Below are 26,828 nucleotides of genomic sequence, written 5' to 3'. Positions count from 1 at the left end.
ATTTTATGTCCATTATACGATAAGGCTTCCTTCAAAGCAGTTTGTGGGTTTTTTGGGTTTGTGGTTGTTTTTTTTTTTTTTTCTGCTTCTTAATGAAAGCTTAGGAATTAAATGGTAAGATCTGGATACATTTCAAGGTTTCTGTGCTATACAAAAAGGCTTCCTTGAAGTTCATTTTAATAGCTTTTAAGTGACTGGGAGCAAATTTTTGGTTTCTCCAAACCAACTTGAGGATTAAAAAGACGTGCTGGCTTTATCCTCTCTTGGCTTTAAACTTGCCATGTGCTCTGTGAAGTCTGTTTGTGATTTCAGCGCTTGATGAAGCGATGAAGTGATCCTTACTTTACAAACTTCGGTCAAGATGTTTCTGGTGAAGCGCCTTTCTCAAATGAAGACCATTTTCATGGTTGTATTAGCCTGCTTAGCATTCATCTGGTTTTCCGGTGTGGTCACGTGCCATAGAAATGTGTTTTACCAGGATAAGTCCTTCATATTCTCTTCGATGTACACGTATGTGCCTGTAGAGCTCGTGTGTGTGTCTGGGCAGGGCAAGGCAAGGCAGTGCCGTAACTCCAGGGAAAATGGAGGAGGTGACTGCGAGTCACCCACTTACTCACTGGCATCTGCTGTGGGAAACCTGTATTTTGTGGTTTTGTAGAGCACTTGCTTTTTCGAGAAGGCAGGCAAGAAGGCAGACGTCCCCTCCTCGTTAACAAATTTATCACTTACGAGTCCTATGTAAAACAAACTTAGTGTCAACTCTGAAATGAAGAGCTGCATTGGAAATCACACCTAACTGCAACAGGTGCTGAGCCGGCAGTTTCACAGAAGATTGTGAAATTTGATCGCACAATGGGAAATAGAGCCACTCCTTGAGGGCAATATCTGGAAACATAATGGGGAACCACCCTTCAAAGGTGATCTGTGTAATAATGGGGCTTAGAAACACTTTCTACCTGCTTTGCTTAGAAAATTATGAACGTTTTTAATGGTGTTACTAGTTTTCGCGCAAGCACACTGTATTTAGCTGTACCTCAACTGGTCCCGCGCTCTGACACACCCGAGGCAATCGTCTGCCCGGTGCCTACTTGCTACTACCGTCACCTCGAGGTGGAAGATATTAATGAAATTCCCCATTCTCTTTATGTCCTGGTGTTATCGTTAGTTTTTCTTCTCTCTCTAGAGATGACCGCTTTTCACCTGTCGTCTTCTGGAAGCTGAGCTGAGCTCTACCCCTTGAGTAACTTTCGCTGCAGCCATTTTCTGGTACGTCTCTAACCTTTATACGCTCATACATGCTAACGAACGTGGAACACCCAGCGTTACTGCGTTGGCCCCACGACACTCTGTGCTGCTTGATGTCTCTCTTCTTTCTTCTTGAGATCGCCGGAAAGATTGCACCTGTGCTCCTACATGTACTTACGCACACCACAGCCTCTGAATAATGTAGACTAATAGAAAAGACTTCAAAGAACCATAACACAGTTTTAAAGGGCTGGAAGGAGAGGCTGATGGGAAATGTTATAAGAATTCCACATTTCCTGCTTAGCTAAGCAGTAATTTAGAAGGACATGTAAACGAGGTGCAAGTATTTCAAAGAAAACAAAAAGCGAACAAAAGCTGTGCGCGCTGCCCGGCTGCTGTCGACAAAGAGCAAAGAAGGGAGAGGTTTGCAGCAAATCATCTGCTTGAGTTTGTCATTTTGTGAGGTGCCCAGGCACAGGGGGAGCAGGGGAGTGAAAATATTTAGACAGATTTGGATGTTATTTGACAGAGGCAAATGCAAAGGGAAGGAAGGCGAGTGGTTTAGCAGTGACCTGAGCAAGTCATTATGTGATTGGAATCAATTACCCAGGAGTTCATTAGCAAAAGAGAATAAGCGTCCTTCCTTCTTGTCCTGTGGATATTCTATTGGATCCCTATCACATATCAAGTCAAAACACTACCTTTCAAAGCCACTGAAGGGTTAATATGAGACTGTCCTTTCTGGGACAGTGATTTTCCATGGCAACTGTGGTTGTGAGGCCAATGATGCCATCGGTGCAAAGGGGATCCGTGATCAGCAGGTACCAGCATTGTCTTGACAGTTGGAACTGGAAAGAAACCACTGCAGGTCAGTGAATTCTAACATCTTATAAATCAAATGTACACTGCACCTTGTCCTTGTCTCCTAATAATTAGGGTAGAGAAAGAAAGAAGAAAGATTTTGAAGAGCGTGCATGCTTTTTTAGAGTGACATTGACTTGCGTTCGCTCTCGTGGAACCAGTAGGGTTCAAGTGGGATTTCAGAAATGCAATAGACTTTGTGCAAAACTTAAGCAACAACAGAACAAAGCATTCGGTGCAAAGTTCAGGGGATAACTGAACCCAACCTCATTTATGGTACTAAGTGCTTGATTGGGCAAAGTATCTTTGGATATTCAAGTGTCTCTGTCAGTTTGGTCATTAGGGGTCTATGTGCTACTGAAAGTCAGTTCCAGCAGAATAGGGATTAAATACTTAACTCTATTAGGGACTTTTGAAAGAAAGATCTTGGTTTAGAGAGCCCAAGAAAATGGGACTCTCAATAATAAAGTAATTAATACTTTAACGATAAGAGAAAATCAATTCTGTTAACTTCTTTGATTATTTCAAGATAGTTTAAGGAAGCACACAGACGAGCAGTTGATACATGGAAGAGAGAACTAGAAGCAGTGATATACAGTAGGAAAAAAACCTCCATAACACGGTGGGCACAGAAAAAAATATCTTTAATTCGATCATATGTATTTTAGGACACAGGGATTCTCCCCTTCTCAAGAGAATATTGCTATTCCTATCACGACCTTGCAGGCTGTAATCTTACATAAATAACAATGGGACAGATATCCTAGGGAAAAAATGGTCTTTTACATTAATAACGAGTGGACTGCAAATAAATACGTTTTCGAAGTAATAGAACGGGCGGACGGTACGTGATTTGCCTGTAATCATACAAGACGTGCCTTGCTGTGAACGCCCACAGAGTATATAACAATCGCGTACATTTTGAACATATACACAGAGACCTGTATACTCCTATACAGGTGAACATTCGTATAAGTTGTGACAATACACAGTCAGATGCGTGAAATCAGGAACGTAGAGTCTCTCTCCTTCCTTCTGCATACACACCTCTCTCTTCTTTCCCACTGCAGGTTCCAGACTTTACGGGTGGAGCTTGGAAAGCGATGCGGCGAGTACTTGGGGAAAACCTACCCCTGCTGAGACAGAAAATCTAAAGATCCCTGGAACAGCTGAAAAGCCAAAGGTTACCTCTTCTTACTGCTGAGGTAACGGAATTGCCGGCTAAACAGCACTGTTAGGCAACTTTATTGCTGTTATCAAGTGAGTGATTTTGCTCGTAGGTGGCTTGTCCTTTTCCACGGAACAGGCCTGTCTCTTAACCACTGCCTCGGCAAAACTGGTGTAGATGATAGTCTTGCTCTCATTGCAGTTCTAACAGAAAGAGTTACTGGTTCCTTTGCCTCTCCGTGTTACGGGCATGTACCTGTCCTGTTTGCCCAAGATGGGAAAGTTTGCAGTTGGAACAAAGGTGAACCCCAGGTGTTGATGGCTAGAGTTATCGTCAGGACTCCTAGGATGTTGAGTATAAACCCAGCTTTGGCCTAGAATTACGAAAGAAGAGCGTTATTAGTTGAACTGAGTACTTTTTTCCTTCCCTGATGATTAGGACTGCATAGTTAGATTTTCTCTTTGGTCTTTTTTCACAGCCTCATCAGAACTCCATCAAATTACATTTAAGCTGATTTTCTTCACAAATATAATTTGTGTTAGGGTGAAATGAGTTTCCGTGGCATAAAACTCTTAAACTAGAAGTCCTGAAATCCTTTTAATCCACTTACGTAGAACTTTCACTTCTGACCTGGCATCTGTCTCTAAGGTTACTTTGGATTTCTTCTTGGATCAATTATAAACTAGAAAAGTTATCAAGAGACGTGGCATCCTTCCCCGTCTTTCCTTAGTGTCTTGAGGAAGGGCACCAGGGCAGCCTAGTGAGGTGTTCTAGGCTTTCCCTCGTCCCTGCAGAAGGACTGTCCGGATGACAGGACCCTTGGACATCCCTATGATCTACATTCGGGCTTTTGGAACAGTTCGACATTCCCATTTCTCATTGACAGCAAGCTCCTGTTGGAACATCTTCAGGAGGCCCTGGGTGTTTTCCAAAAGCTCAACAGCATCTTTATAGGCTCTGTGTACATATTAGAGTCAGCGTGACCCTTTATTCATTCACACATGTGTTGTTCTTTCCATCTGACTTTAGCCGCATCCAGTGCGTTTTCTAACACCCTTTCAAGAAGAACCAATATTAGAAAAAGGAAAGATCGAAACTAGTGAGGAGAATTCTGAAAAGAATGTGCTTTTGCTCACCATATCTATAACCCTGAGTTGTCCATATGAGAAGACAATGGCGTTGGGAGGAGTGGCCACTGGGAGCATGAACGCCAACGATGCAGAAAGCGTACAGGGCAGCATGACATAGAGTGGATTGAGGCAGATCGCTTCAGCCTAGGCAAGAAGGGAGAGCAAAGATGAGGGTTTCGATATACAAAAATGCATAGAAATCTTTTGGCAGAAAGCTGGTTGTATTTGCCCATGTCAGAAACCTCGTCCTTTCACAAACACTGCAGCCGCTCATATTTTGGTTCTGCTCTAGAAACTTCTAGGCAATGCCTTTGTGCAGCAAACACACAAATTGGTTTAGTGGTCAGTGCTTTGTGTTCCTGATTGTGGCATCTGATCACTGCTGCTGTACAAATTAATAATAATGGTTGTATTCAGCTCTAAAACCAGGAAAAAGTGTACAGTGGCTTCAAACTGCTTGAGAACAAAATCAAATTATCAGCGGAAACAGGGTAGCCCAAACTCTGAGGGTGAGAGTATCAGTTTAGGGGTTAGCTGAAGTCTGTGCCGAAAAGATTTTGGTGGAGCTTATTCCAATTTCTCTCCGGATCCAGCTTTTCACACTGCAGAACTACGTCTGCCGAAGCAACAGGAGTCTCCTGTGGAAATGCAGAAGTCTGAACTAGGTCATAGAGCTTGACTAATGCTATCACCTTCAGAGACTTCTGGAAGGCCAGTGGTCGGAGTGAAATACCGTAATGGAATGTTGCAGGGAAGCAAATGCTGCTGCTGTCGCTGTCTCTATGCAGGACAAATAGGAAAAAACAAGTCCAGCTGGCAGTGACCTCATGGGGTTGTTTAGGCCAGAAGGCGAAGTCTAATATGCCAATGAATTTAATCCCTTTACTTTTCACCAGCAGTGATTTTAGAAAGGTCGAACTAAGCAGAGTGTGTGCGAATACGTATGTGTGCACACACACATATGTATATTTTAAGTCTCGTATTCCTGATTGGATAGATGAAGATGAACCAGTGCTCGGCTAGGTCAGCCGGTTAGTTTTTATAATTGAGCAGATGTATGCTTGGAGAAGAGCTGAAAGCTGTTCTTCCAAGAGTATTTTGAAACGCTGGAACTTACCATTGAAGCCAGAATAGGGAGGAAGAGGGTCGTGGTGGCCACGTTGCTGGTGCACTCGGTGAAAGTGGCAATAAGGAGACACAACAGGAGAGCAATCGCTGGGTGAGGGATTTGCTGCAGAGGAGTCAGTTTGGTACCTAACCATGAAGACAGACCAGATTCCTGGAAGAGAGGAGAGAGGTCTGTCAGGATAGTGGGCTGGAGAAGAAATAGCCACATCTCGGGCCAGTTACATTTCCCGTCCGAATTCTACCTTCCACTTTTATAGGAGTTCTCATACAAACTGCTTTCTGTAGAAAAACACGTAAGAGGCAGCGCTCACAGACATGATAATTCGGTGGGTTAAATAAAAATAAACGTGCTTTGCCTTCCAAAGAATTTGAAAGAAGACGACGCTACATTTACAGTATGTTATTGATAGCGAATAACCATTTCACTGTTCAGGCCATTAGTTGTACGTGATCAATATTCAGGGCGCTTTTTTGAATCTAAACAAAGATCTTTGAACCCACTTTCTAAAATACTTTCATATAACTTAGCAGATAATCTAGCGATTTAGTGTGACTTCATCGCGTTGTCTGAGATCTTGATCAACTCTGAAGGTTTTCGTACCTTTCATCCTTCTCAGCCACTGAAAAATACCAGCGTCTTCCCTACCGCTCTGGGCTCTAGTTTGGGCATCATCATTATTCAGCTGCTCTTCTCAAGAGGACATAACCTAACTGTGCCTGTCTTGCTTCTTCGTGTATTATGGCCCAGCTTCCTTACTGGTTTTGCAACCGTCGTTGCAAAGTATATTCTCTTCCCTTCTGCAGCAGCTTTTATGTACGTGATGGCTTATTCTGGAATAAATTAATGTAATTTATTGAATCTTTCCTTTTCCAAATATACTTCCCAGAGATACAGTCATTCTTACTACCTTCCTCTAAACTTTCTTCATATAGCCCACATGTTGTTGAAGACTCGTATCCAAAACTGAATACATTACTGTACCTGAGGACTTACCAGTCCTGAGTGGAAGGATTATCATAGACTCATAGAATGGTTTGGGTTGGAAGGGACCTTAAAGATCATGTAGTTCCAACCCCTCTGCCATGTCTTTACGTGTCTTATGTATGACGGTCCTACCTACAGTTTCCAGCTGTTTGCTTTTTTGCTTGCTAGCAATATAAAAATATTGACTAGAACGGGGTGTATAAGCAGCTTTAAAACTTATCCAGTCATTTCCACATCTTGCATTTGTGATACTTGGTTATTTCTTCCTATTTCCCATATTGAGTCGCATCCTTGTTTTCTAGAAACACTTTTACAGGTCACTGTGATCTTTGAATTCTAAACTAATATTTCCAGGCACTTGAAGCCTTTTCGATTTTTTTTAATTGTCTATAGATTTAATAAATGCGTTGTCTGTTCCATCACCTAAGTCATTATTGAAAAATAATTTGTAGCACTGGCCCCCTGGCAGATGCCTGCAGAAGCACATCAGTACGTCCTTCAGTTTGACAGCCAGATGTTTTTATCTGCTCCTGAAGGTTCTTTTAGCTAGCTCTTCAGTTGTCTTTTAGTAGTTTAATTTAAATTACATTTCGGTAAGTAGTTTGTTCAAAATAGTTTGGAGACCCATCCCGGGCACAGTATCTCCTCATGCTTGCCACATCAATTAAGTTTTATTTAATGTATTGGGGTAGTCTCTTGATCTCTGCTTTTCTAGAAACAGAGTTAATCGTGCTGCCTTGGTTGGTAGTACCATCCCGGTTGCGTAGGCAACCGTAAAGATTCGTTCTATTCTCAGGACTCCTCCTTAGGACAGTGAAGTCTGTCCCACTGCCACTAAACTGAGGAAACGCGCGTTTGGTGCTCCCAGCGTGCCCTCTTGTGTTCTGGGAGAGCAAGATGGAAAACACCCAGGAAGACACAAATACCAGGTAAGCAGAGGAATGTTACCTCACTGCCTTTGGCTAAGGCAAAGCCACCTCCCAGCAGAAACACAATGTTCCATGGCATTTTCTCGTGGACTACTTTCCATTCCAAGAGAGCTGGAGGTGCTTTGAACTTCGACTGGCTGCCTAAAATCCAAAAAGATGTTGTAAGCCATATTACGTCCTCCAAAGAAAGGAGGACTTTCTTGGTGGGCGGTGAGTTTACTGTGAACATCAGGAAACACTTCTGTCAGCGAGATCAAGTAGGCTGTGGAATTATCTCCTAAAGCAAATGATGGGAGCCTCAGCAACAAAGATTTTAAAACTTGACTTGCAAAAGTACTAATGAATGACCTGTAGCTGCTCCGAGAGACGTAGTAGAATAAAGGTAAGAGTGAGTTCAAAGCGTGGCAACGTATCTGCAGAACTCTACGTGTTTCTGTTAAGTCGTGTATTGTCTCCTGAAGATTCCAGCTTCAGAAGCTTTTACGCGTGCGTACGCTAGTGTCTGGGACACTGCTGGGAGAAGAGTTTCCTACTTAGTTAAATTACAAGAAACAGAGAACTTCTATGGGATACATGCCTTGCCTAGCCCGAAGCGTACGGCTGTAGCTATGCAGGAAGAGCAGTTTGAAATCTTGTTTAACGTTTGAAATTTCCTTTGGAGAGCCAAAACGTAAAACTTCCCGTGTACCTATTCAGACAGTTGATTTTTGATCCCTTCAGGAAACTTACCTGTTTGTTGTTTGTCATTTTTAGAAATGTTGGAAGGGATGATGAACAGCAAAATTGAAATGAAGATGGCAACCGTAGCATCAGTGACATAGCTGCAATAGAACAGTCAGATATTTAGTCTGGCCGTGTTTTCATTTTTATGAAATCTAGCCTGCTTCATTTTCACCCAAAGCGAGGAGGAGAAGCGGTGATACCTTGTGTCATTTTTGTTGAAAAGAACTGTTGCCCAACCTGGTATGAACCCGGGGTCCCTCGTAAACCAGAGCACCACCAGTAGTATGAAGAGGATCAAAACTGCTATTTCTGCAAATTTCATTGAGCCCAATTTCTTACTCTCTTCCTTGATAATGTCATAGGCCTGCTGCTCCTTAGCCTTTGCAGAGGCATCTGCAGCACAACCAAAATTCTTCTGAAAACTAGAGAAAAAAAAAAAAAAAGGGGAAAAGAAATATCAGAGAAATTTGCCAGATATCCTCAGAGTTAAAACCCAAATTTTATACTCGTTCCTATTGACTTTTAGATATATGTATTCATATATGCATATAGAAACTATATATATCATTACTATCGCAGCATCAGCAGCCACAGGGGTTGGATAGTAACTGCATTGCGCTGTGTGCTGCCAGGGTGATCAGAAAGAAGCTTCCTACCCCGAAAAGCTCGTGATCTAAATACAAACAGGCGTGCTGTCGGGACACACGAGGAAATACTGTCAACGTTAGTGTGATGGACAAGGCTACACGATCGCCAGGAGGGAAACACTTGCCAAGCCTTTTAAAACTACAGAAAAGGAGGATTTTAAAAGGGGAATTTGGAGATGAAAGTACCGTTTCAGGTATTATCGCGCTCTTTCCATTTAAATTAAAGGAGGTTGGGGATAATACAAAAGCGATAGGCGAAGTATCAAACGGGTCGGTAAGGCAAGGCGGGGGCATGGGGCGATCAGCGCTGGGAACCGGCACAGCACCCGTCCTCTAGGTCTGTAGCAACTCTGGTCGCAAAGGCATTTACCAGCCCCGTGCAGAAATAAGTTTCCTGATTTGAAGCGCAACAATCTTTCAGGGCACGAAAGCAATGCTGCAGAACGGGTTATGTGCAGTTATAACTTCCTATTTTCAGCTACAGAGTATATTTAACCGATCAGGTTCCTCGGAGGAAAAGTTGCAGTATTTTAACAGCTACCGAGTACGCTGTTCTGCTCGTCTCTGCTGTATGGGAGGGCTTTGTCACTCGCTGTCCGACTTTTGAGCACAGGCTCGTCAATAAAAGTCTCCTTTGGGTTATACCACGTAATCAGCGCTTGCTCTCCGGCATGTCAGCCGTATTACAGCGCGTAAAGGGAACTTACTTAAAGCCCAGGTACAGTATCTGCAGCCAAATCCACGTCAACACCAGTAACACAACCATGGTGGGGAAGGCGAAGGAGAACCAAGAGGCAAAGTTGATGATGTTGCCGTTGTTGGGAAAGAGCCTGTAAAATGTAGATGGCCGTTAGCGTCCGAAATTCTGCACCCTCTGCTGTATTTCATCGATGATTAAGAAGAGGAGGTACTCTGAGGCCCACTAAGGCAGAGAAGGTAACTTCCCAACAAAGTTACCAAACCGATATTTTCCATCTCTGTGCTGGCTGGAAGTCAGCTGCAGCAGAACGATGCAGTTTCGCGGGTATGTAATGCCGAATTCAACCAGACTTACTCATCAACTTGTCCTTGCAGTACCAGGTTTGGTGTTGTGCCGGTCAGGGTTGCAATCCCTCCAATACTGGCTGAGTAACAAATACAGAGAGACATTCCCTTGCAGAATTTCTTGTGTTTCTCCTCTAGTAGACTTTCATTCCTCTTTCTGTCTTCCTCGACTGTCAGGACATGACTATTACCTACGTCCCAAGACAGGAACAAAAGAGTTACAGAAGGTAGGGTGGATAGGAAAGATCTCGTGCCTGTGTAATTCGGTATTTCAAGGCTAGGACACAAAGGACTCAAAGCTGAAGGAACCAGATTTCCTTATTTTAAGGCCGGCATTGTCAATTCTTTGATCTTCTGTCCATTTTCACTGGTTGTCTTGCTACAGAGCAGTTCTTCGGGAGAAGTTGAAATGTGTGACAAAGTCCAACCACACTGCCTGGTGAATTAGGGCAGCGTCTGAACCGCACGTGGTGGGGAGAGAGGTACGAATTCAGGAGGTACGACAGGGGCGGAGGAGTTGGACTGAAGGGAACTCGTTCTGCACCAGCACCTGGCTGCTGGCACAGAGATTTGCACTCAGCGACACTTGAGTTGTCTCAGAGATGGGAAGAGGGCAAGACAGCTGGTAAAGAGGTATTGTTGCACGATTGTGTATCTCCGGATTAGAAAGATCACTTTAATCCCTAACCTTCTTCTGGCATGAAATAGGCCAGAAATTTTCCCTTGGGAATTCCCTGTTATCTGGTAAGTTACGCAGTAGATAATAATTGAACCAATGTAAATATATAGGGAAATATCAAACCTAATGTAAAGGCTTCAGCTAATGGAGAATTTATACATTTTGTTTGTTTTATTGATTAGTTATCATCGCTTCATACTTTCAACCTGTTTCTAACTCCAGCCAAGTCAGTGGATCTTACTGTGCTTTCATCTGGTTCATGGAAGAGCCTCAGAAACGCTGTCTGACCCAGTGGGGGTGCTTTAGGTGCATTCTTCTTTTAGAATTTCCTAGTGACTGTAATGACAGCGAAGAAGGCATCGGGTCATCCTCCGTTATCCCAAAGAGAAAAACACCCATAACCCACTCACCTTTTTCCTCTGCTCCTTTGGAGATATCTGTTTTGGTCGGCTCTTCCTGCAGTTCAAAGGCTTTGTTGATGTTTTCAGATGCTTGGCCAGCTGTGCTAGACTCAACTTCGGACTTGTGCAACTGTTCCAACACCGCTTGTGCTATGGGGACCATCATGGCGGTGGTGGCGGTATTGCTGATCCACATCGACAGGAAGGCGGTCACAACCATGAAACCCATGAGAAGGCTGAAATGAAACGGTTTGAAAAAAAAACAAAAACAAAAACAAACCAGTTCAGAACTCCGGGCTGCAGTGCTTTTGTTGTTGTTGTTGTTGTTGCAAAGCTTAGGTTACAAATGCTGACTTTGGAAAATGTTTGGCAATTCACACCCGCCACTTCTGACCCCAGTCTGCTTTGTTGACGTCACAGTAAGATTTAACACGTTTTTTTCTTTTTGCAATTTCAGCCCATTGTGCTTTTACATTCTTATGACTGGGAAAGGGGGAACCGGTATCCTGGAGAACAGAATTTATCTAGTCAGTGTCCTGCTTATTCTGCACGCTTCCGAGGAAGACATGCCATCTCAATAACACGTATTAATGTATTATAATACATTTTGAAGAGGAATTGCAAGCTGAATTTGATCCCAAATGGCAATCAGTTTAAGCCATAAGGAAGATGATCTCTCTATTTTTTTTTTTTTGTAATTTTATCCCACCTCTGTCATTCTCGATTCTCTTCTTACTCATACAAAATTCTAATCCTTGTTTCAGTATTACTATGTTATTTGTCTCAAAATTATTCTTTGGATGAGATGTAGATTATATGTTAGATGAAAAGGGCTTTATCTGGCACGCATTTTTATTCTATCGCTGTGTAATTTCCTTCAGTATTCCCTCTTCTTATGATCCGAGACAAATTAAATAGGGCTATGTAGCCTCTGCATAGCTTAAAGTTCTAGTCTGGTAAACATTTGTTGTTTTCAAAACAAGCATCCCCATGTTTTCTCTTCTCTTTGCAATCAGTATAGCAGTTAGAGAGTGTACGGTTCCTATGTTTCAGCTGTAGTCTTTCCTGATTGTCCAAAGCTGTGCTTCTGGCCAAGCCTAGCAGCACCCTTCTCTTTTCAGAACGGACTCTTTTGTTGCTATTCCTCCACCTGAAGCCGTTTGGAATTCAAAAGGGAGGCGCCAGGTCCGTGACACGCCAAAGGATCCCCGTTTGCAAGGTTTGCTCAGGCACCGACTCGCTTGGGCTGTAGAAAAGCACTTGTAGGGTGTGATTTGCAGATTCACATGGGGGAGACTACGGGCAACTCTGAGATAGGAACTAATGCCATGAAGTCCTTTGTCCCACAGCATTGTCACCACTGTTACTCACAGGGCTGGCCTGACACCAGTGATAAGCAAGACGCGCAGAGCAACGCGCTTGTGCAGGTGCCAGTTCTCAATGGCAATGGCCATCAGCAGTCCCCCAATAAAAAGCATATTGGTGTCCTTCAGGTACTCCCGGCAGACCTGTAACGTGGAACAAGGAAGAGAAAACAGTGACAAGAAGCCAAGAGAGAAGGCATTTTCTGCGGGAGGATCTTGTCACAAAGTCGGTAGCACACTGTAACTAAGATAAGATCCATCTAAGCTGGGGGGGGACTCTTGATCAGGACCTGTAGTGATAGGGTGAGGGCTAACGGTTTTAAGCTGAGAAAGGGGAGATTTAGATGAGATATTAGGAAGCAATTCTTCCCTGTGAGGGTGGTGAGCCCCTGGCCCAGGCTGCCCAGAGAAGCTGTGGCTGCCCCATCCCTGGAGGCATTCAAGGCCGGGTTGGACGGGGCTTGGAGCACCCTGGGCTGGGGGAAGGTGTCCCTGCCCGGGGCAGGGGGGTGGGACTGGATGAGCTTTAAGGCCCCTTCCAACGCGAACCATTTTGTAGTTCTATGATCTAAACAGTGAATGTGCTTTGATTGCAGCTTAGCAGCTCCACCCAGAGTCCACTCTAGGCTCATGCAAGTTCTGTTCCGCTCGGGGACAGACGATTCCCTGTGTAATAATAGTGCAATTTTCTCTTCTTTGCACCACGCTCTGGAAATCACCCTGGAAATAATCCCAGAATAAGAGACGCTGACCCATAAATACGGAGGCAAACATAGAGAGAGCAAGATCTCTTACTGTTGTTGAATCCATGATATTCATTAGCGGGAACAGCAGGACAGGAAAGAGAGCTGTGACGGCCAACGGCAAGGCTTCCGTGCACCAAAACAGCGCCATCACTATGATAACGTAACCGCATTGGGCCTCCTGGCAGAAGGAGAGTACATGCAGTCAGAACAGACTGTACCCCTCACGTAGGCGTTGGGAAGGCGACAGCCCGTAATTATATCCAGCGCCTGATAAAGGGATTTGAGAAAAGGCTATTTTCTCTCTTTCTCTCCCGTCTATCCTCCTGCCTATGCAGATCCTAATCAACTGACAAACTGTTCTACAGCCCCGTCAGGAACTGTGAGGAAAAGATCGGGGCCTGCAACGGGGACAAACAAGAAACTCGGGGAAAGGAACGAATTGATGACTTTGAACCCTCCATGATAAGGGATCGCCTGTCTCTGCACGGGCTTCTCGATTTTGCTGATGGTGGTACTTTCTTTTTATATATTCCTGTCTTTGAGTTGCAGAAATAGTTACTGACCCAGTCAAGGGTCCTCCGCCTTTTTCTCCGCACGGTTCAGGACGTGGCCCAGCTGAACGCCAGCTAATTTCAGCAGCCTGGGTTCCTTGTGCTGTAACTACTTTTATCTATTTTTCATTGGATTTTTAACTTGTTACAGCCTTTGAAAGCCTCACTGACAAACTGGTGACGGCTTCCACTGACTTCAACTTGTTTCTTTGAAGCAAGCGTGCCTCCCTATTTCGTGTGCTCTTTTTCTGAGAAAATATTGATTTAGTTCTGCTTTGGGCAACAACTCCACGTTTTATGTAAAAATATTTAACTCAGTCCCGTGCACTAAAAAGATTCAAAGGAACATGTCACAACAGATTTTTCAAATGGCCAGGCTGATGAAGAAAGCAAGGAAAAAGCAACATTGCGGGTTACGGTGTCTTCCTCATTTTGGAACTAGCACGAGAACGGGCACCAGCAAATCCGAAGGGAGAGAAAAAAAAAAAAGTGGTTGTGTGGTCTTGGATCAAGGATGTCCACTAAAACACACGGGACGGTATGAATGCGAATGTAGTGGTGCTTATTGAGGACACAACGACAAGATGGACGTTGTAACGGCCAGATAGCAGAGGATGAAACCAAGGAGCTGGAAGAGCGGCTGGCAGGATCAAACCTGTGATGCTTCAGGCCGTGCTCAGGACTTCTGAACATGGCACGGAAGTTACAGAGGTGGTGAAGGGAAGGGCTGAACAGGGGATCTGGGTAGTCTGGAGGAAAGAAGAAGAAGATAGCAAACTGGGTGGTAAATTACCAAAGCAGCAGGGTTGGAGAAGTAAAGCTGAAAGAGATTCACGAAGAGTTGAAAAGGTGCCTTTTTGAGCCTTAATTTTGAAAGAGAGCAGTAAGAACCTTAATTATATATCCCATCAAGCATTGCTAGCAATTTTCCGTTTTGATGATCATTTTTCTCCCATTTTTGTTGTTAAGCCATGCCGACGGGTGCCTTTTGCGAGACCCTAGCAGGGCTTTGGAACGTGCGTCACAGGCACGGTGCTATTCTCATCCAGCCTGCTGTGAACAGGCTCACCGTAAAAGCCGGAATAAGGCTTCTCGCGAAGTCAGTTGTCCTGTAAGGACATTCCTTTGCCTTTAGGCAAAATCTTTAGCATTGTTTGCCCTCATTTGTAACAGTTTAGTGTCCAGAGCTATGTCATTATAGGACAGGTTAATAGCTCAACAGCATAGAAAAATGTGAAATTCCATCCCGTAAGTTGTCAACTCTGCGGAGGTACCAGCTTTTCCTGCTCAGCTCTACCACGATGCACAATTTTAACACACGAAACCTTCTTACAGATTGCAAAGGGCAAAGTCCAGGACATTTTAAATTTTTGTGTTGTAGCTGCCTACATAGAAACCAGAGAGAGTCATTCAGAGAAACCAGAGGAACTGAACCAAGACTGCCAAATCATTCCACAGGTAATACTGAGGACTTATTGTATGGCAACAATGACTCTGGCAAGTGAGTTTGAACTCGTGGCCTCAGGACAGAAAAAAAAAAAAAAATCTCTCTTTCTGGCTACTTAGAACTTTTCCAATCGAGATCTCTTTTAACTTCAGTAATTCTTTTGCCTATGGAAAGTTAACTAGCAAGAAAGCACTTTTTCTGTTTTTCTTCTTAGTAAGCTTTTAAGTGTTAAAGCTATTTTATTTGCATAGCAAGGGCCAGGGAGGACACGCCTGATCAGTTAGCACATTTCACATCAAGCCGGTGCCGCTGCCTCATTCTTGCCTGCAATCCTCTGGTCATAGCTCCGAAGTCTCTGATAACACTCAGAAAAAAAAACCAAAGAGCTGTGAGGAAGAAGGAGCTCTGGGACAGGCGGCACAAAACGACAGGGAAGAACTAGTGGAGGGAAGAATGGAGTTTGGCGAAAAGACCGGGGACTGGGAGTCGCAGGGATGAGGAGAGGGACAGGCAGAGACCAGAGCGAAGAGCTGGGACTTGATGTGCGAAGAGCAGCGACAGGAGAGGGGGACTGGGATTAGCTATTTAATGATGCTGGGAGTGTGACAAGAGACCAGAGATCAGACCTGTCTGCATGAAGCGATCGGGAGTGGGATAAATACGCCGGAGTGAAGGAGCAGCAGAACCCTGGCAGTCTGCCTGCTCGCAGCGCTGCATTTAAACGATCGATGTCTCAGAAAAACCTACTCCAGGTTTTCATAGTTCACTTTTTCCGAAGGATTCTCAAGCAAGGTGTCTTCCAAAACTTGACATTTTAAATTTTAAATCATTGCTTGGAAAGATTCTTACAGAAATATGCTAAAAAAAAGAGTGAAATACATATTATTTCGTCTTTAAGTATCAGAACGCCTCGTCCCTCTGACCAAGAAAAATGCCTTTCTCTCTGGCAACGACAACAAGCAAAAAATTAAAAGAGGATGTGGACTGGATACTTTTAGAAAATCGGAAGGGGGATTGAAATTGAGCCTTATATTGTAACTTGGGTTCACAAGTGTGAGCTTCAGCATAGAAAGTCCTTTGCTAAATCAGTCAGATGGAAAGCAAAAGGTACAAAATTGCGTGTCACTGAGCATTCTTCTAGAATATGCAATCACAGGTGTATCTGCTCATCCATCTGTGTCCTATTGCTTTTATATTCCCCCACTACCGCTAGTCAAAGGGGTCTGCTCAGATAAAAAAAGAAAAATCTTCAAGCAATAAATGAAGGAGGTGCCTCCGGGAAAGAATCTGCACGTTCTCTTCAGCTCTGTCGCTTAAAAGGAACGACTCTAAGGAAAGATTTGGCTCTCAAATTCAATTGAAAAAGTTCTTACCTTGGTAGGAACAGCCAGAGGCAGAGGAAGAAACAAAAGGGGCACGAGCACGATGATGAGGTATTTCCTGAAGGCCAGGGTCATCTGCAAGAAGCCGGCCATGGTGGTGGAGCTGGCCCAGTGCTGAAAGGCCTGAGGTCTGCTGCTGGAGACTATATAACCACTGGGGAATATTAACCATTGACCTCAGGAGATTGGGTGTTGTTTTTGGAACTGTAATCGGAGAAAGAAGGAAGAGAACAAAGAAGGGAGGGGACAGCAAAAGAGTGTCAGACCAGGAACTTTCTTAAGACAATCTTCCTGATATCTGGTAAATCCAGGAGAGAATTAACTCCTTGCGGACCACGCAGGTATATTACAAACATTCTGCAATCACCTACGCTTTTTAAAAAGAGTATTAACATTTTGGTCTTTAATAATGCCTTCTTTGAGTAATTGTTGAAAGTTGTTTTAAATATATGTAGAGTACTGGAAAACACATCTGCATCTGTAATACTCAAATATAGGGATTAGAAACATCTACGCAAAGCGTTGCATAAACCTCATGGTTTTCACTGAGGAATTCTTTGGGCAGCAAAATCCAGTAGAGCAGAGCTCCTGTCACCAGATGCCCCAGCAAGTCCCCATGCGGGAAGGGACTTACCGACCTTACACCTGAGAGCAGGGACACCCCTCTTTGTGGTGTCCTGGACCTTTGTGGTCCAAGGACGACACCCTCATGACAATCCTGTTTTCTTCTGCTCAAAGGGCAATAGGGGAAACGGTCAGGTCTGGCGAGAACTCGTTTCCTCCCACATGGCAGCCCAGGGTGGTGTAGGAAAGGCTTCGGGCCAGAGCGGGAGTGCAGGAACTCTTCCTGACACAGCCTGTTGCATCTCCGTGCCTTGGGAAAGATTTGGCCACAGTGCATCACTTTGCAGACATTGGGCAATTTATTTACTTTTTTTTTTTTTTTTCACCTTTCTGATCTTGCAGGTTTACAGGTGCAGCTTTCGTAGCTTGTAGGGGGTTGGGGGGAGGAGGGAAACAAACAAACCCCACTATTGGGAAATTAGCAGCAATTCCCGTACCAGTTGCAAGAAACTTCCAAAATACAAGCAGTGAACTACTTGGTTCTGTAAATACACCGGAATAGAACTGAAGCTTTTAATTCCGAAGGGAGCGTCTTGTTAATGTCTTTGATGTCTTTATTTGGTAGATGATGCAAGCGCATACTTCAGATAATGGTGATAACATTTCCATTTTATTGGTATAAATTGTCACAGCTCTGTTTATAGCTTACTCAAGCAGAGAGAGGGAGAGAAGCACAGACATTAGGTTATCTGATGTCAGCTCCACTAAGAGCTTCTGCTGTTTCTCTCTCTCATCCCTTTTCTGCTGGGGCTTGTTTTCTTCCAATAACGTGCTTACGACTGAAGAAGAGGAGGGGTTCAGTTGTCGGAGCTGCAAACTCAGAGCTTTCTGGCAGGGCTGACTTAGGCGTGTTTCTGACAAGAAAAAACTTCATGTTAAAAAACTGCCAATCCTGAGCTTTAGCATTTCACCCTTGGTACAAAAAGAACGAGAAAATCAAATAAATTATATTCCCCCCCCCCCCCCCAATTTTGCATCCACTTAATGTTGAATTAGTGTCTGAAAAGGTGCATTGACAAAATCAGCCAATGATAAGGTAATTTTTCCACTTTCTCCTCTCCCGTCCTAAGGTTGTAATCAACATCTAAAAGGAAACCTCTTGTTTTCGCATCTCTGGAATCCGAGGGTTGGCCTCCAGCTGCAGCCTTGGCCACGGGCTGTGAGTAACGACGCAGAAGGACCTCGGCCAACGAATCCTGCCTGTTCTTCAGAAGCAGCGCATCCACAGCGACGGTTTCCACTGCTGTGTGAGTCCTGTTACTTTTGAGAATGCCATAAATGAGCTCTGTGAGTGAGTTACTGCAAAATGGATGGTTTATGTTCAGGGGGATTTGTTAGAGCTTCACCTGTAGCCCGTTGACTCTGCTTCAATGGTGTCAAAGGAGTAATGCCAATTTACATTAATTTGGAACTACTCCAGTTTATATAAACGGGTTAATCTAATACTCTGAATTGTGTTCTTTGAATTTAAAGAACAACTTGGTCTTTGCTTACTGATCTGCTCTTCAAGGCAGACGGAACCTAACAGCACAGCCAAAACCTCTTGTGTGTTACAGTTTATGAGTTATTTTGTCCTTCAGAAACAAAAGCATTTTCTAACGTGCTGTGAGTGAATAGAAGGGATTACACATTGCTAACTAATACATTTCTCAGATTCCTAGTGCATTTAAAATGTTTATTCTAACTTTTCCTCTGTTTGGAGGTAAGAAAAAAGCGGGATTTAAGTTTCAATTCCATTAATCATAAGTAAATGGACCTGTTGGAGTGGGGTCAGAGAAGGCCATGAAGATGCTCAGAGGGCTGAAGCCCCTCTGCTGGGAGGAGAGGCTGAGAAAGTTGGGGGGTGTTCAGCCTGGAGAAGAGAAGGCTCTGGGGAGACCTTAGAGCCCCTTCCAGTGCCTAAAGGGGCTACCGGAGAGCTGGGGAGGGACTCCTGATCAGGGAGGGGAGTGATGGGACGAGAGGGACTGGTTTTAAACGGAAAGAGGGGAGATTGAGATGAGATATCAGGAAAAAGTTTTTCACTCTGAGGGCGGTGAGCCCCTGGCGCAGGCTGCCCCGAGAAGCTGTGGCTGCCCCATCCCTGGTGGTGTTCAAGGCCAGGTTGGACGGGGCTTGGAGCAACCTGGGCTGGGGGGAGGTGTCCCTGCCCAGGGCAGGGGGGTGGCACTGGATGGTCTTTAAAGTCCCTTCCAACCCAAACCATTCTGTGAGTCCATGAAATAACCGGGGTTGAAAGCCACATATTTAGCAGGGACACACGAGCAAACCCTCCCGGCCCGCTCCCGCCGCCCCACGGGGACGGGGAGCCGAGCCCTTCCCCTGTCCACCGCGGGAAGAGCGGACACCCACCCCCTCCGTCCCCGGTTACCCATCCTTCCCCCGTACCCCCTCCCTTCTCCGGGGCTGCCACCGCCTCCCGGGGCGGGGCGGGCTCAGCCCGTCCCGGGCGGAGCGCATCTTCTCCTCCGCCCCCCTCCGCCGCCGCCGCTGCCGCCATGGCCGCTCCGCCGCAGCCCCCCGCCGCCGCCCGCCGGTGCCCGCCGGTGCCCGCCGCCGAGCCTGTCCTCTTCCTGGCCACCCTGTCCCTCGGTTTGCAGGGTCCGCTGGCCACCCAGTACCTCTGGGACCGGCTGGGGGCCGAACGTGGCTACCACGGCCCCAACGCCAGCAGCCCCGACGGCTGCGGGAACGGCAGCGCCGCCGCCGCCGCCCCCCTGCGGCAGGTGGGGGAGCGGGGAGGGATGGATGGAGCCGGGGGTGCCCGGGGCCGGTGGTTGGGTGCTGCCGCCTCCCCGGGCCTCAGCGCCTGTAGAGGGCTACAAAGATGATGAGGGGATTGGAGCATCTTTCTTGCGAGGAAAGGCTGAGGGAATTGGGGCTTTTAGGCTAGAAAAAATAAGACTGACGGGGAGTCTTATCAACGCTTAAAGAGAGGGTGGCAGGGGGTGGGAACAGGCTTTTTTCAGTGGTGCCCAGTGACAGGACAAGAGGGAACGGGCACAAACTTGACCGTTTGTGTTCCATCTTAAGAAGTTCCATCTTAACACGAGGAGGAACTTCCCTGTGCGGGTGGCAGAGCACTGGCACAGGCTGCCCTGAGAGGTGGGCCCGCTCTGGAGACATTCCAAACCCGCCTGGATGCCGTCCTGTGCACCCTGCTCTGGGTGACCCTGCTCCGGCGGGGGGCTTGGACTAGATGGTCTCCAGAGGACCCTTCCAACCCTGACCATTCTGTGATTCTCTTGCAGGAGGTGGAAGCGCTGGTCGCCCGCTGGAACCTCTGCATCAACCTGGGCGGCTTCTTCGTTGGGCTCTTCTCCGTCACGCTTTTCGGGCCATGGAGCGACAGTGTGGGCCGCCGACCGGCACTCGTCCTGCCGGCAGTGGGTATGGCCCTGCAAGCGGCCATCTATCTTCTCGTCATGTACCTGCAGCTGCACGTTGCCTACTTTCTTCTCGGGCGCCTTTTGAGTGGCCTCCTGGGAGACTACAACCTGATCCTGGCCAGCTGCTTCGCCTACGTGGCTGACACCAGCGACAAACGTACACGGACCTTTCGCGTCGCTGTCCTGGAGGCGTGCCTCGGCGTCGCGGGCATGCTGGCCAGCATCGGCGGCGGCCAGTGGCGCAAAGCCCAGGGCTACATCAACCCCTTTTGGCTGGTGCTCGCCGCCAGCGTTGCCGCCGCTCTCTACGCTGCTTTCTGTCTTCAGGAATCGGTGAAGCCGCCGAAACCAGCCAAGCTGTTGACGCTCAGTCATTACAAGGCTGTCTACAGGCTGTACGCGGCCCCAGAACGCTTGAGCTCCAGGCGGAAGCTCGCCCTTTACTCCTTGGCTTTCTTTCTTCTTGTCACGGTACATTTTGGAGCCAAGGACCTCTTCGTTTTGTACGAGCTCGGCTCCCCTCTCTGCTGGGCTGCAGACCTCATTGGGTACGGCTCAGCTGCCAGTTACCTGGCGTACCTGGGCAGCCTGGGAGGGCTGCGGCTGCTGCAGCTCTGCCTTGAAGACACCTGGGTGGCAGAGATAGGATTGATCTCCAATATTTCCGGACTGGTTGTGATTTCTCTTGCAACTACAACACCGCTGATGTTTACAGGTGATGCCAAATTCTTAGATCCCCGTATCTCAGGCTCTTTGGCTTGGAGGTGTCAGTAGGTGCAAGCGGGGCAGGGTGCTTCTGGGAGTTCAAGCACGTGAAGGAAGTTCTGCCTCCGTTTCCACCCATGTGCTGACAAAACTGAAGTTGAAAGTGCACTCGTATAGTTCCTAGAATATTAGGTTTCCCAGAAGCTGTATCACACTGCAGACGCAGACTGAAGTGCGTAGCGAGATGCAGGAGGGTCAATTGGGTCTAAATATAGCAGGGAGAAACTGCCTGGAGCTGCAGATTCCCGGGATTGACTTTGGAGCCTTTATTTTTCAGCTGAGCTTTCCCTAACGTGCTGTGTCTTGCCCACAGGTTATGGGATCCTGTTCCTGTCCATGGCAGCCACCCCAGTCATCAGAGCCAAGCTCTCCGCGCTGGTCAGCGAGACGGAACAGGGTAAGGGATCAGCCGCCGTGCTTAAGCCAGGTCCCAAAACACATTCTTGTGGAACATTGACACCAAACTGCTTTGGGAGGTTAGGACTTCCCTAGCTCCTTTGGGCTCCTGTGCCCCTGCGTTCGCCTTCAGGCCCAGGGTAACATTTTATCTTTTCTGGAACAATTGCCAGTTTTCATCCATTTAGACTTGCTACCTCTTCAAGTTGAGGGCAAGAGAGGAGAAGCATTGCATTCAACCTCAGGAATCATTCATTCATTCATTCGTTCATTCGTTTCCAAAACTTTTACAAGGAGCAAGGGTTAAAATGGATTATATAACGAGTAGAAAATCGTGATTTCCCAGACCAGGACTCTTTCCTGTAGATCAGTAACAGTGGAAAGAACCCCGGTGTTGTTAGAGGGTTATATCATTGACCATGGTGAAAGATCATGGATAACCCACAGGAGGAGCGTATTTGCCTTTCTGCCCGTGATGTGTTGGGCTGCAGCTGCCGTTGAACGCTGCGTAGCACCTCCTCTGGAAAGGTCGAAAGGTGACTTTGCAGAATTCACGTTTCTTATATTAGAATGAAGGTGGTGTGCGCTTGATAGCAGGTTTATGATGCTCGATCTATATAGCGCAGTCTTGTGCTGAACTTAATGTTTAACAAGCGATAAGATGTGCTTGGCAGTAAACAGATCGAGATAGCCCTGTCTAAAGCATTTACAATCCAGCTGATATATAATAGCCCTGGTCAGCTCCGGCGATACTAATTCTGGAGGTCGGGGAGCTGGTCCTGGCTGCAGAGAAGCTGAGCTGGACAGGTTTGGTGCGCCTGATCTCTGCTCCCAGCTCCTGCTCGCCACGCTTGGCAATGCAGCCACCACTTTTCCCATGGGAAGCGCGAACCCTTGGAAAGATTCACAGTATCCCGCGGGAGGTGATGCGGTGAAGCCGTTTGCGGGCAGGGCTGTCCCACCGTTCACCTCTTGTATCTCTTTTCCAGGTGCTCTCTTCGCCTCTGTCGCCTGTGTGGAGGGGCTGTGTTCACTCGTGGCTACGGGAGTGTTCAACTCCCTCTACCCTGCCACTCTGCACTTCATGAGGGGGTTCCCATTTCTCTTCGGGGCTATAATTCTTCTGATTCCAGCGGCTATTATTGGGTAATTTACTTCCAATTTCGAAACTTTGCCGTAGGACCTGCGAAGTGTAATACGAAAAATACTATTTACTCTACTTAGGATAGAGGCCCACGGTTTTTAAGGCATATTTACAATTAAGCTTATGAGAGGGCGTTTAGTGCCTCAGTAAGCAGAGGTCCATTTCTTCTGGCGTCTGAATCCTAGCGATAAATCTACAGCCCAACTAATGTAGGTGCTGACATTCAAAGTGCTCCAAAGTCTCGCTCCGCCCGCAGAGTGGAATCCAAAATCTGGAGTTGAATGTGAAAGTCTTCCTTTATGGAAGAGATGGAGCTCTCTTCGCAGTCTCTCTTCCTGTTGTTTCTCTACTAATTAAAACAAAAGCGTTACGATAGAAAACGAACCCCCTGGTTAGTCCCGCGAGAGAGAATGTGTTGGGATCTGCGGTAGAAGTGGAAACAGCTCCTGGCAGGGTCATTTTGTTCTGTTCCTTTGAAACTTTAAAACTCCCTTCATTCAGCCACGTCCCAGTGTGCCTTCGTAGGCTCTGACTGTTCTTTCTTTCTTAGGTGGATAGAAATCTGGGACTCAAACCAGGACTACAGTCACTTCTCAGATGCTTCCCCGTCCCCTGCAGATGGCTGAGCAGCAACTTAGCAACGAGGAATTGGCCAACTCGGCCGTGTCCATCTGAAGACTGCTCTTTATTCTTCCCTCAAAGGACAGATTAGCGTGGGAGGGACACTTTGCTGGTCCTCACTAATTTTCAAATGCCAAATAGTTGGAAATCACGTCTCTGACTGCCATTAGGAACTCGATTTGCCGATGCGAATGCCTCCTTGCCGTTGCGTTGGCTCATCTGTCAGAGAAAACCCAAGAGACCCCAGAGCCAATCCAGAGTAAAAGCTATCGTTGGCCATTTGCAAGGCGGGTTAGCGCTTTGGGGTTTGGTGGGGAGGGAAGGTTCTGTGCCACGCTTTTAGTGGTGAGAGAGGACCGAATTCTGGTTTAATTGCCAAATGTGTTCCCCTCCGAGTACTACAGGGTGCCGCAGATGAGCTGTTGGCGTGGGTGAGGCCCAGACCAAAGCCTGCAGAGCAAGACTGACGCGCAGGTGCCCAACGGGGTGCTGCTGAGGGGGAAGATCTGTCTTTTATCTGCCAATAAAAGTCATACCAACGTTGCGTGCCAGACCAGGCTCCTGCCGAAACCCTTCTGACGAGAAGCAGTTTAGCACAGGAGTGCCGTTGCCGTCCTTAGTGACTAAACTGGCTTTAGCGTGGCCAGTTAGAGGCGTCCGAGGGAGAGAATCTAATGCGTGAATGCTTGCGGCGAGGAGCGCCAGCGGCATGTCCTGCCTGGCTGGCGGCAGCTCGGCCTGGGATTTCAAAGGTCCTTTTGAGGACTCGTGTGAGAATACTAAGGTGCAAGTAGCTGCCTGACTTGGAAGATGCCGAAACTGATGAAGTCAAGGCTAAAATTGACAAAATTGGGCCTCCCTAACTGAAGACCCTTACGTTATACATTTGAGGGCCCCAACTGTGACAAGCGTGCCCTAGTGTCATGGGAAATTACCGCTGTGCTCATGGCAGAGCCGGGAGCGGTCCTTCCTCATCCATACACAGCGCTGTGGGGATGGGCTGGTGTGGGGCCGGTGGCTTTGGAGACAACATTTTTTGTTGTATGGGACATAATTTTGTGTCAGTGACCTCACTTGTGCTGCCCTTCTCGGAATATGTTGATGCCAACAGGCAAACCTCCATGTTCTCAGTATTCATAATTATTCTTTTCAAAGCATTAACTGTATTGCCTCAATCCTGTTTTCTTCAAAGTGCCATAAACCAGCAGTTCTGTGTACACTGCGTTGCACACACCGTTCAGATGCATGCAATAACGTCTTTAATTGGGGAATTGCTTAGTGGACATGTTACTTTCAGGGTGAATAAAACCTCCATTCTCTTTTATGGTTCATAAAAAGATACCTTTTCTTGTACAGCAGTTGATGTCATTTGTCCTTGCCTCGTTCTCTGCTCCTCTCCATTATGTTCATGATGCTGCTTTTATTGGAGATTTCTGCAGTAAAGGAGCAGCAGGAGGAAGTTATCTGCCTTGTGGAGAACGAGTGTGTGAGCCCTGAGTCAGGAAAAAGGCAAGTTTGGGACTTGCGAGAAGCCAAAGCTTGCTTTTCCTTGCTTTTCTGGAGTAAAGCTTGCAGGAGCGGTTAGTCTGTAACCCGTCCTTCAATATGCGGTACATGTGAAATGCTTATATGCAGCTTTGTTGCCTGTTCATTAGGAGTTTGCTATAAAAGCAGGAGAACCGGGGAGCTGGGAAGCGGGAGGTGAAGTAGGGAGGCTTCAAGAACTTGGTGTTACGCCACTTGATCCGCGTAGTTATGCCAGCGGACATAGGTGGGAGTTACGTGTCCGACTGACGGGCTGAGCCCAGAGTTGGCTTCCCTGAGGAACAGGGCATGCCGTGAGCGTTGCATTCGATGTTTGTTTGTAGCTGAACTGATTGTGAGGTAAGTCCTCTCGGCCAACAGGCTCCATGGACGCCAATGCTGGCAGCTGCTCAGTGTTGCGCGGTGAAGTGAGACTTGTGTACCGGCTCTGCTTTCCTGTTTGTGTCAGCGTGTTTGCACAGGAGAAATTCAATAGGAACTATTATGTTCTATTAAAAAAAAAAAAAAAAAAATTAAAGCAAAGTTTTTCTAGGCTGTCCACCAAGAACTACAACTGTGAAGCAAACACACGATCCATGCATCGTGATGGTGGGCAGCGGGTAGAGGGTCCCCGGGGATGCAGTGAGCTACATCAGTCCATGCAAAGACGAGCGTGAAGCGTGGGTCCCCACCGAGGATGGTGCCTGGAGAATGTCCATTCTGCTGCCCCTTCAGAGGGTGAGAAAGCACGACATGCAAGAGAGAGCAAGTGTGAGAAGGCTGCAGGGAGAGAAGCATGTGACACAAGCAGAAAAGAGGTGGGGATTTAGAGTATAAACCAGATTTATTAATAGTATCTGACAGAACAACTTTAAACACTTTTTGATGTGACATAGCAAAGGAATAAGGAAGGGTGAGGATGGAAGGATTCATCCCCTTGAGAATGTCTGCTCCAGCTGGAAGGAGCTGGATATGGGATATTTTGTCCAGAGCAGGGCGAGTTCATTAAGGTGAAGATGATAACAAAATGATGGGGAAACGGGAAGAGTCACGGTCTGGGCAGCTGGAGCATGAGATGGGATCTCATTGCAGGTGAGACACCTAAGCTGTAGAGGACAAGTAAATCTTCTCTAGATTGAATGGTGGGTGAGGAGGTTAATTGCTAGACAGCTCCTGGGAAACAAGACGCAATAGTCTTACTGGGTATTATTGTAGGGAGAAAAATCCTTAGGACTGTTTGTGTGGGCCTCCTTCAGTGGCCATGGAGGCCTTGGCATGCAGTTACTCAAGACTATTCCCTGAAGCAGCTCACAAGCGGCTTTATCCTTCGGCAGATTCACCTTTGGGCTCATCTGCTGGCTTCCTTGTGTTTAATCTGGAGATTAGATAGGTTCTATTTCTGATGAACACTGGGCAGATATAGCTATTAACCTTTCACTGGAGAGCAAAGATGCCATTAACTGCGAGCTGATAAGAACTATCCATAAAGCTGTGATTAAGCACCAGAATTTAACTTTTTTTTTTTTTTTTTTTTTTTTTTTCCCCTCAAATGTTCATGGATCGAAGCCAGAAGGAAATGAGTTTGTGTTCTTGCCAGTTAAGGCAGCAGCGAGGCTTCAAGGAGATCCAGGGTAAGGATAAGGTGGCTGAGACTCCTTGTTACCTCCTGAAAGGGTTGACTTCTCTTGAGCAGGGACAGGCGAAGGAGCTTGCTTCTTCTGAAGTGTGGTGCCTTGGCCTGGTCTCCAGGCTGGTGTTCCCTGGGCACGGCTCGCTCTTCCCCCTGTGTGTCTGCCTTGAACAAGGATGTCTTTTTGCATTATTCACTTTGCTCTGCACCAAAAAAAAAAAAAAAAAAAAAAAAGCTGAGGTAGGAGCTGCAATTCCTGGTCCTAATTGCAAAACAGCATGTTGTTGAGAGCCTGCTCGCCTTCC

General features: G+C 46.5%; 2 protein-coding genes across 2 annotated transcripts; one reads left to right on the top strand and one right to left on the bottom strand.

Moving 5' to 3' along the window:
• Window positions 1-3,445: 3,445 nt before the first annotated feature.
• Window positions 3,446-13,213, bottom strand: SLC13A2 (solute carrier family 13 member 2). The gene is made up of 11 exons (XM_082493013.1): window positions 13,100-13,213; window positions 12,312-12,448; window positions 10,950-11,176; window positions 9,871-10,051; window positions 9,524-9,646; window positions 8,370-8,591; window positions 8,176-8,267; window positions 7,466-7,587; window positions 5,522-5,683; window positions 4,411-4,548; window positions 3,446-3,647 (listed from the first exon to the last, which is right to left on the bottom strand). The coding sequence occupies exons 1-11, from the start codon at window positions 13,196-13,198 to the stop codon at window positions 3,516-3,518; spliced, it is 1,635 nt and encodes a 544-aa protein (XP_082349139.1). The 5' UTR covers window positions 13,199-13,213; the 3' UTR covers window positions 3,446-3,515.
• Window positions 13,214-16,473: 3,260 nt separating this feature from the next.
• SLC46A1 (solute carrier family 46 member 1) lies at window positions 16,474-23,374 on the top strand (the record flags this gene model as incomplete). The annotated part of the gene is given in 7 exon segments (XM_082492924.1): window positions 16,474-16,541; window positions 19,394-19,553; window positions 19,556-19,780; window positions 20,306-21,158; window positions 21,522-21,605; window positions 22,594-22,750; window positions 23,299-23,374. Coding segments are annotated over 7 exon segments (1,623 nt in total).
• Window positions 23,375-26,828: the final 3,454 nt, after the last annotated feature.

The sequence above is a fragment of the Vanellus vanellus genome (genome assembly GCF_965231255.1).
Source record: "Vanellus vanellus genome assembly, chromosome: 19".
NCBI lineage: Eukaryota > Metazoa > Chordata > Aves > Charadriiformes > Charadriidae > Vanellus > Vanellus vanellus.
Note: the sequence above shows the minus strand (reverse complement) of the source record. Positions and strands in the feature narration are given on the sequence as shown.

Bases quoted from the DNA above. Each gene is read 5' to 3' on its own strand.
- SLC13A2 (XM_082493013.1), bottom strand. From the start codon at position 13,198: ATGGCGCTGTTTTGGTGCACGGAAGCCTTGCCGTTGGCCGTCACAGCT. The intron at 12,449-13,099 runs GTAAGAGATCTT...TCCACGTTACAG, and splicing joins ATATCATGGATTCAACAACA to GTCTGCCGGGAGTACCTGAA. The intron at 8,268-8,369 runs GTATCACCGCTT...GTTCTATTGCAG, and splicing joins TTCAACAAAAATGACACAAG to CTATGTCACTGATGCTACGG.